A 10,061-nucleotide genomic window follows, 5' to 3' on the forward strand; every position below is an offset into this window, starting at 1 on the left:
GACATGCAAACATGCCCTATTTAATGGCTGAGCAGAGGCTGGTCATTCAAAAAGCAAAACAGGCTGTTTCCATTGGCACTCACTTCATAATAGCATCGCATAATAGCTACTGCCAAAGTCAGACTAAAAGTGCTTGCTACACCAGTGAACTGCAGAATTCCCCCCCCCCCCGCAGCAGGAAGCAAAAGAGCAACTCAAGACATTAACATGACATCCATTTTCAGTTTCAGTTTATTCCTTAAAGACGTTTTTAGCTACTCTTAGTCATGCAGAGCCACCGCTCTGCCTCCTGCCTGTGTGCCAAGCTACATGAAAGACTGTAAACATAAGAGGCACAAGTGTAAACATGCCTTTCACTGACTTAATAGGAGAAAAACCATTCCATTTTTGCTCAGACCTTAGATAGTCAACACTCTTCAATGAAAGCTGAACTTCCTTCTACAGAGCAAGAACCCTCCTATGATGCAAACTACTATTTTACCTACAGAATTTTGGACTGAGCATGAAAAGTAGATTTCATGCTTTGCTAAAATTCCACAATCATCTTCTGATGCTCTATTCTCATCCACTGTTGATTACTTGCACTGCTCTGTGAACTAGAATTTGCCCATCCAAGAAGTATATGATTAAAAACCAGATGAGATGTCAGGTGACAAAATAGACATCGGGAGGCTTAGTTTGGTCAGAATCGAGTATACACTTCCAGAGTTAACGATAAATACCGTATTTTTCGCCCCATAGGGCGCACCGGCCCATAGGGCACACCTAGTTTTTTGGGGGGGAAATAAAGAAAAAAAATTATTTGACCCCCAGGTGCGGAGCTGGGGCGGGGGAAGCCTGAGCTTCCCCTGACCCCAGCCCCCAGAACAGGCTGCTATCCGCAAGCCGTGGGAGAGCTGCGCGACTTCGCGCAGCTCTCCTACGGCTTGTGGAGAGCCGCGTGAAGCCCGAAGCCTGGGGGGCACTGAGCTCAGCACCCCCCAGGCTTCAGGGTGCAGGCAGCTCTCCGCAAGCCATTGGAGAGCTGCACAAAGTCCCACGGCTTGCGGATAACTTCCTGAAGCCTGGAGAGCAAGAGGGGTCAGTGCACACCGACCCCTCTCGCTCTCCAGGCTTCAGCGAAAGCCTGCATTCGCCCCATAGGACGCACACACACTTCCCCTTCATTTTTGGAGGGGGAAAAGTGCGTCCTACAGGGCGAAAAATACGGTACATTCTGTAAATTAGCCACCAAAGCCACTAGAGGGCTGTGAATAATTGTGACCTAGGATTTCTAGACTCATCTACCCATGTACTATCTGAAACCAAAAGGGCACGTTGGTTGCCGGATGTGAAATATATTGGTGTTATTTTCAGCTCTCCTACCCCACTAATTAGGACAAAAGAGGAGTGGGGAAAGAAGACAGAGACTGACAAGAAGTACAGTGATACCTTGGTTCTCAAATTTAATCTGTTCCAGGAGTCCGTTCGACTCTCGAAACGGTTCAAAAACCAAGGCACAGCTTCCGATTGGCTGCACGAGCTTCCTGCACTCAATCAGAAGCAGTGTCGGACGTTTGGCTCCTGAAAAACATTCACAAACCGGAACAATCACTTCTGGGTTTGCAGCATTCGGGAGCCAATTTGTTCAGGAGCCAAGCCATTTGACTACCAAGATACCACTGTAATAGGGAAGGGTTTGGGGAAGGAAGAGGGTTGGTTAACAAATTCCTAAGCTTCACCAAATATGTATGGTCCAGTAAGAAAGAAAAAAAGAAGAGTCTCACAGAATATGTTTTGTGAAAGCAACCACTGCAGATTAAGCTTTAACCTGAAGACAAAAAGTATCTAGATATATTGATATATTTAATTAGCTGAGTTCCACAAATATTTGCTAGCTGTGGAAGTATTATCTTGCACTTCATCATGGACTTTCCTTGCCCTTGGCAGGTTTGTAGGCAAACTTAACATACACACATTTCCAAGGCACAATTGTGTCCCTTCCAAATATAACACATGTCTTCACCAGCAAATTACTAATCATTATAATGGGCAGGGAGCATACAGAAGGAGCGATAACCTTACACAAACCCTGGGGGGGGGGGTGTTTTGACCTCCTGCAGGATGTCTTGTCAGTGAAGGCTGGGCGACCTAGTTTCAATGTGGAGGGAAGGCTTTGCCCTCACAAATTAACCCAGGAGCTTAGACCTTTCTTTTTCCCCTGAAAGGGAGCTTAGCAACCGTTCACTTATAATGGGAGAAAGAGGAACAGAATCAACATTAAAATCGAAACTTAACTTGCTGCCTGCCCCTGGTAAACCATCCCAGGTTCCTTTTATGGATTACATTAGGAGGGTGACAGAATGTTGGAAGAGGGGATGGAAAGTTGGGAACTGGCTTCTACAAGTGTCAAGAATCAGACCTGTTAGTTTGAAATCATGAATGCCTATCTGAGCTCACATACCTGGTTTGACAGGAGCCTGGCACCAGAGCACCCGGTGCACGCGGAAGGCTCGTAGGCATGGTGTCTTCACAGTCTTCGCCTTGTGAGACAGCGCACTGTTGAAAAGGGGACTGGAGCAGCTTGTCGAAACTGTGCGTAGAATAAAACTTGCCATGATGTCCAAGATTCAGCAGGCAGGATCACCCCGTTAGGAAGCCACACAGATGCCCTGCCATATACAAAAGCATTAGCCCTTTAGCAAATAATAGCAGCGGAGACTTGCAAAGCAGTCTATTCAAAACATGTGTCACTTCAGATCGCGATTTGCATCCATCAGGACTTGGGGAGGGGAGGCGGGAAGGTTAACAAGGTCCACAATTCTTTCTCTGTGTTGTATCCAATGTTGGTACCATCTCACAGTGTTTTAATACCTTCAGCATCTTAATAATTTAAACAAAGTATAATACACAGATTTCATTTCGCCGCAGTACAGGTGCAACAATTATCTCTCTTCCAGCTTAGACATAACTACTTATTTCAATACAGTGGCCGTAGCTCAGGGACAGAGACAGACAGGCTTTGCATGTGGAAGGTCCAAGATCTGATCCCTACCATCTCCAGATAGAGCAGGGGAAACACACTTGTCTAAAATCCCAGAGAGCCACTGCAGGCAATATAGGGCTGGAGTAACCAACATGGTGCGATTGGACACTGATGCCTATCAGTCCCAGTCAGCATGGCCGATTGGCAAAATGATGGAGTCCAACAGCACTGGTGAGGATCACACTGGCTACCCCTAATGTATGCAATACCAAGCTGGAATGACTGTGCATGCAGCCATGTAGCTTGAGCTCCTGGATCCTAGGGCAGGTGCATGCATGCACCGAGGGCAGGGCACACAGTGCAGAGGGTGAAGGATCCCAACACAGCACCCCAGCCCTCGCCGCAGACGCTGCTGGAGTGACCCCGTACTGGGTCTGCCCAGCCAAGCAACACGGCACTTGGTGGGCACGAACCAGGCACTGGCGCCTCCAGCATGACCTGGTTCGATACTCTTATCCATAAGTGCTGGTTCCTCCGACACTGGGAGAGGAGTGCCAGGCCAGGCCACGCTGGGGCCCCTGCTTTGCACCCCCTCAAAAATCTATGCCCAGGGCCCGGGCCCTGCTGGCATCCTCCATGTTACACCCCGGGTGCATGGAAGCTTCCCAAGTTCCTATGTTAGTTCCAAGACAGTCTTCCTCAGCACCTTGAGCCTTCATGTAGAAGAATCTCAAATGCAAAAATAAGCTGAACAGCAATTTATATAAAATTATGTCACCATCGCAACAATACTAACTGTAAACCTTTCAAGGGTATCATTACTATCACCACTGATTATACTTCAAAAAAAAGTACCGGGTACAATCTAACAGCCTTGAAAATTAATGAGGGTTTTACTATTGTTGTCACTAGGATCTAGGCGTCATTACCAGCAAGCTGGTTAAATCTAGCTACGTATGTTTTACAATGTTCTGCATTCAAAACAAAGCCGGTAAGACTAAGTGTATTGTTTTCAAGGATGAAGACTACAAAGGATGTCAAGCTGTAAGAAGCCCAAATTATACACAGGTGATAACCTACAGAATAGATTTGCTAGCCTACACAGCGTGCTGAAGTGAGATTACGTACCAGCAGATATCAGGCATTTCATAATGCTGGTGCCAGCCAATAATGCATAGCCCAGGAATTCTCTTTTTTCTGCTGGAAGTCTATTTTTAGTGCAACCTTAACAACATGTAAAAGACTGAAAATAGCAGCAACACTTTGGGGCACTCAATCTGAAGACTGTGCAACTTGAAAGTCCTCATATTATCATTCCAGCATAAATTGATCTAGTAAAAAATCTACTTTAAGGGAGGATTAATACGTCAACACCTACACCATGTAACAAAAAGCGTGCAGAGGTATATAAAAAAAAATGCTGTTTAATAGCTTTAACTGAAAACGTTTATTTCAGCACGGAAGAAACAAAGCACACAGTCGCTCTCCATTCATAGATCAAGTTAAACTGTAGGCAACATTTTTGCTACTCTCTTGGAAAAAGAAACAAAAGACATTGAAAATTGATACCCACTATACAGCTGCCCAATAAGCACACAGTTAAAGTATTTCAAGAAAAACTCTTACTTCCTCAGCTTGATGTACGTGTTTAAAAAGTTTCCAACAAGCGTAGTTACGAAGCAAATGCCACAAATAGAAAACACAGGAACACTATGAGAATGGATGCCACGTACCCAAGATAATTCAAAATGCGTAAGAAATATACTCACTCCAAGAGAAGTACAGTTAGCCCTTTGCCAAAGGAAGCGAACAGCTGTCAGATAAAAGTGACCCCCTTAAATGAATAGCCCACATTAATAATGCCTCGACTACCCCGGGCATTTACCACGTCTGCAGGAAATGCATGCAGCTGGAATCCTCATTCATTAACAAGTTCCAATTGGCTGCTCTCTGAAAGCAATGCAGTGTATAATTTGCACCAGAGGCACATGATTGGATACAACTCCTTATCAGTCTCTGAGAGGAGTCAAGTTCATTCATTGAGGGAAGGACTTGTGAAAGCCTTCTCAGAGTCACGGCCTTTTTAATTTATGCAGCCTGCTGCCAGTGTCCAATCATCTACCCAGGCATGCAAGTTAACCACAAGTCTTAATTCATTGGTGCCTGAAACTGTAGGTCAGAACTGTTCTTTATAGATAACCCTGACAGTTTATTTATTTATTTTTAAATATGTACGGTATTCGACTACGTCACAGCTTTAGGTTTTTATTTTTTTTGCCTTTATTTCTCAGGTCTAATATGCTGTTATAGAAATTGGGGGGGGGGTCCCCCTACAATTTCCATTTACTAACTTCAGCAATCCTTCAACAGTGCTACTCAGCAATTTAGTTTACCAAGGACAAAAAGGACTAATTTCCAAGAGGAGTACTGGAAAAAAGATAGCTAGGTAAACAAATCCCACCCTGCAAAAAAATTAAGAATTAAAAAATGCTTCTGTATTTTTCAAATACACATGGCATCAAAGCATGCATCGTCTCATCTCACACCTGTAAGGTATTCCAGTTTTCTGGTTTTGAATACATGACCATGTTCTCCTGAGAATCCAGGGTCTGTAACTAAAACACACGTACTCAAATTATAACTGGATATTTAATATAAAGTAATATTAGCAGTAGGGACGCGGGTGGCACTGTGGGTTAAACCACAGAGCCTAGGACTTGCCAATCAGAAGGTCAGCGGTTCGAATCCCCACGATGGGGTGAGCTCCCGTTGCTCGGTCCCAGCTCCTGCCAACCTAGCAGTTCGAAAGCATGTCAAAGTGCTAGTAGATTAATAGGTACCACTCCGGCGGGAAGGTAAAGGGCGTTTCCGTGTGCTGCTCTGGTTTGCCAGAAGCGGCTTAGTCATGCTGGCCACATGACCTGGAAGCTGTCTGCAGACAAACGCCGGCTCCCTCAGCCAATAAAACAAGATGAGCGCTGCAACCCCAGAGTCGGCCACGACTGGACCTAATGGTCAGGGGTCCCTTTACATTTACCTTTTTAATATTAGCAGTAATATTAGCAGCACAATCACATGCACCACAGCCAAAATCCCACTGACTATGGGACCTCAAACTCAAAAAATAAGGTCTTGTGGCATTTTTATGGAAATATTATCCTACTGTTCAGAAGAATTGAGTTTTATGGTTGTAGAAGAGAAACTATTTCTCTCCCTTTTTCATGCCCTTGCTATACACTCCAGGAAAATGGCTGGCACCTTCAAACGGGGCTCTTAACCATTTCTGAAGATGAAAGCAAGACAGGATTTGCCAACCTGTTGCCTTCCAGATGTTTGAACTAGAACTTTCACCAGTGCAAGTCAGCATGTCTGAGGTTGCTGGGGAGATGCAGCCCAAAACAACTGGAGAGCAACAGCTTGACAAATATGAAATAGGGACGGAGACAATCTATAAGGTCCAATGTGCAATGTTGGTAATTTGCATATCCAAATGTCTGGGAAGCAGTCCATGGGAAAGTGCCAGAATGCCGCAGGCCAACTGCAATTCCCTGGCGTGTGCGCCCTCCTTTCATGTTTTATTGAAGTACACAATGGAAAAACGATAAACTCTGAAGTGTGTTTGACTCAGACAATTTCTAGAATTATGCCTGGAAGGCCACAGCAAGACAAGGCAGAGTGCTTTGTCTCCCACTACCTACCATACTCAACAAGGCATAGGTAAAGGGACCCCTGACCATTAGGTCCAGTCGTGCTTGACTCTGGGGTTGAGGCATTCATCTCGCTTTACTGGCCCAGGGAGCCGGCGTACAGCTTCCGGGTCATGTGTCCAGCATGACTAAGCCACTTATGGCGAACCACAGCAGCACATGGAAACGCCGTTTACCTTCCTGCCGGAGCGGTACCTATTTATCTACTTGCACTTTGAGGTGCTTTTGAACTGCTAGGTTGGCTGGAGCTGGGACCGAACAACGGGAACTCACCCCGTTGCGGGGATTTGAACCACCAACCTTCTGATCAGCAAGTCCTAGGCTCTGTGGTTTAACCCACAGCGCCTACTTCCAGATAAATATGGATGTGAGACCTGCAGGTCAACAGTATTGCCAGAGACTTGAGAGAGTCATACCTCCACTAGTAGAGGCAGCTGACCTGCAGCCCTCCAGAGGTTGCTGATATCTGGCTCCCATCAGGCCCAGCCAACCTGTCCAACAGGCAGGGATGATGGGAGTCATATTCTGACAACATCTGAAAGGCCACAGGTTAGCTACCCTTGCCTTAAAAGGGCAACCCAGTTGCAAAGATATGGCAACCTAAATGTGTAGCTGTACCTTTGAAGCAGGTCCCAGAACAGAGTTTTAATTTTTAAAAAGGGGAGTATAATGAAGCATTGCCCTCCGGCCCTGGCTCTCACATCTTAAAAGATAAGGCGTGACTCCTAGGAACAGACTTGTGGCTTCTGAAGTCATGTGAAAGCAGCCATAATTACTTAAACCACTTCTTCCCAGATCCTTCCCCCTCACACAGCCTCTCTCCTGCCCTTTATATGAAAGGAGCTTCCTCAAATCCCAAACGGTGCCCATTTCAAGGCTCAAACAAGGTCACGTCCTCCATTCCCACCTTACATTTGACCTCCACGTAACAGGCAAACCGCGATGTTGACTTTGGCAACTGTTGCTGTTCCCTTCTGACAGTTAGGGGAAAAAGCTCTCGGAGGCCCGCATGCACATGCCTTTATACCAACTTATTTTTGCTGCATAACAATAAAGACTCTTTGGCTAAGCTGGAAGATGCCAAAAAAGCACATTCCTTTTAAATCTCTTTCCCCAGCCCAAAAGAAAAAGCTTAGGAGACATGTGGTTTCTACATGCCTTACCTGCATGTTCTTTCTCAATCATTTTGTTGCAGGACAAACAGGCCAGGGACGGCCTGTCACAGTCAAACCAACAGATTGCTCACTCAGTGGTTTGGGGGTTTTTTGGGGTGAGGAACGTACCAAAGGTGACCTTCCCTCCTGTGCTAAACCCATTGAAACTCGGCCCCAGAGGCGCCTCCTCGCGAGTAGCAGCCCCCTCCCCCCCAAAAACCAGCCTTATTCTGCTCCTGTCTGTGCCACTCTGAACCATAACGGGCAAAATGGGAAGCAGCTGCTGCTGCTGCTACTGCTGCTTTCATCCCCCTCGCCTCCCTCTTTTCTCCTTAACTTCAGCGGGCCTAGAATAGCAACAGTTCTGCTACTCCTCGTTGCCAAAGTTGCGCTTTGTGCGTGGAGGGAAAGCGGCGGGTTTAACCCTTTGCGGGGAAGCCTGCTCTCATTTCATTTTAAAGCACATCAATATAGATCAGTCATGCCCACCTCCTCGCAGTCTCCGCTTTTCTTTCTCCCCCAACCACGATGGATGACGAGGAGGGCAGATGCCAGAAGCGCAAAAAGCGTGGCACAACAAGCCGCGCGGGAGATGCGATCGGGGGCAGGGGTGGGCAGGGGGCAGAAAGTGTTTCCAAGCCTCAGCCCCCGCCCCAAAAGCAATCGCGGCGAGCGACGGCCGTGAATGAACCGACACCGCCCCCCCCCAAAAAAACCCACACAGACACCGAGCAAGCCCTAGGGCGCGCCGAGAAGAAAGGAAGAAGAAGCGCCGAGCGGAGGAAGAGAAGGAAGAAGAGGAGACAACAGCTTGCTACCTACCTCCCGCCCTTTGCGCCCTGCTGCCCGCTCCGGCCCCGCTTGCACTGCTTTTTTTTATTTTTTTGCAAATCTATGCAATATTGCGCTTGACCTTCCCGGCTCGCCGGAGCCGCCGGCGCGAGACGGGAAGCCGAGGAGAGAGCAGCAGAGCCGGCGCGAGGCCCCAGCCAAGTGGGCGGGGCTCGAGCCTCCCGCAGCCCAGAAACTGGACGGGGATGGGAACAGAAAAGAGAGAGACCCCGTCTGGGCAGAGGCGAGGTCACGTGGCGGGGAGCCGCGCTCACCTCTTGCGAAAGAGAGGGGGCGGCAGAGGGTCTCTCGCCAACGCGTCACGCCGCCGCCGCCAAGCTCCCCGAGTGCGCATGGGCGCGCGCCCTTGGAGCTTATTTCATTTTATTTTTGCAGCGCGCGGAGAGGGGCTTGCTTTCAATTGAGGGTTTAACTGCGCCGGCGGCTTGTCGTTTCCTGCAGCAGGACATCTTGGGGAGACGGAAAGGCTGAGGAGTAAAGCCTACGCAAAAATCCTCCCCAGTGGAGTCCCTAAGACAGTTGGATGGCGCCTTGTGTTGTACTCCTCCTTCTGGCAGCTCCTGTAGGCTCCATAGGAGCCAACTCCTAGGAGTTGAGTCCCTTCAACGCCCCAATAAAATATTTGAGGGGACTAGACTCCCCCAAAAAGTTGGTGGGCATTGCCATTCTAATAGGGTGCGTAAGCCATGTCTTGTGATCGATTATGTGGGTTGGGGGCTTACCTACACCCCCCCCACACACTTGAATAAAATATACCATATTTTTTGCTCTATAAGACTCACTTTTTCCCTCCTAGAAAGTAAGGGGAAATGTGTGTGCGTCTTATGGAGCGAATGCAGGCTGCGCAGCTATCCCAGAAGCCAGAACAGCCAGAGGGATCGCTGCTTTCACTGTGCAGCGATCCCTCTTGTTGTTCTGGCTTTTGAGATTCAGAATATTTTTTTTTCTTGTTTTCCTCCTCCAAAAACTAGGTAGGTCTTATGGTCTGGTGCGTCTTATAGAGCGAAAAATACGGTACCTCTCCCCGCTATATTTTATTCAAGTTGGCAGGGGGGATAGGTATGCCCTTACACACATAATAGACACTTGCCAAAAGAATCTTTCTCATTAAGGAAATAAAAATGTAGAAGCACCAGTCCCAATACAGATCCTTGGGGAAAGCAATTTCTTAGATCCCTCTGTTCTGGCAATTGTCAAATCATTATTGCTACTCTTTAACCAGTTTCCTACTCTTTAACCAGTTACTAATCTGCACAAAACTCATCTGGAAACAGTGGCCTAATTGCTTCCATAGTTTACCCCAGAACATAGCTTCAGTCCAGAAATAAACGTTTGAGAAATAAAAATGTGAAGTTACCAAGCTGCTAGTTCTAGCATTCGTAA

General features: G+C 47.2%; 2 protein-coding genes across 6 annotated transcripts in view; one reads left to right on the forward strand and one right to left on the reverse strand.

The window, feature by feature from the left end:
• Positions 1-8,990, reverse strand: part of NNT (nicotinamide nucleotide transhydrogenase) — a 54,517-nt gene extending 45,527 nt beyond the window's left edge. For 2 of the 5 annotated variants that reach the window (XR_014502781.1, XM_083402723.1), the window contains exons 1-2: positions 8,649-8,912; positions 2,444-2,651 (exon numbers count right to left, since the gene is read on the reverse strand). Coding sequence is in view for 4 of the 5 variants with exons in the window: in XM_083402723.1 (XP_083258849.1) it covers positions 2,444-2,597 (154 nt within the window). In the remaining variant the exon portion in view is untranslated. Of the gene's footprint in view, positions 1-2,443; positions 2,652-7,835; positions 7,855-8,315; positions 8,465-8,648; positions 8,913-8,932 lie in introns of those variants that run through there. The other 3 variants (XM_083402725.1, XM_083402724.1, XM_083402726.1) reach the window with 3 other exon arrangements.
• The window catches only part of LOC310659406 (uncharacterized protein C5orf34 homolog), a 192,913-nt gene that overhangs the window by 142,345 nt on the left and 40,507 nt on the right, over positions 1-10,061 (forward strand). The window lies entirely within an intron of this gene.

The sequence above is a fragment of the Podarcis tiliguerta genome (genome assembly GCF_965153285.1).
Source record: "Podarcis tiliguerta genome assembly, chromosome: 11".
NCBI lineage: Eukaryota > Metazoa > Chordata > Lepidosauria > Squamata > Lacertidae > Podarcis > Podarcis tiliguerta.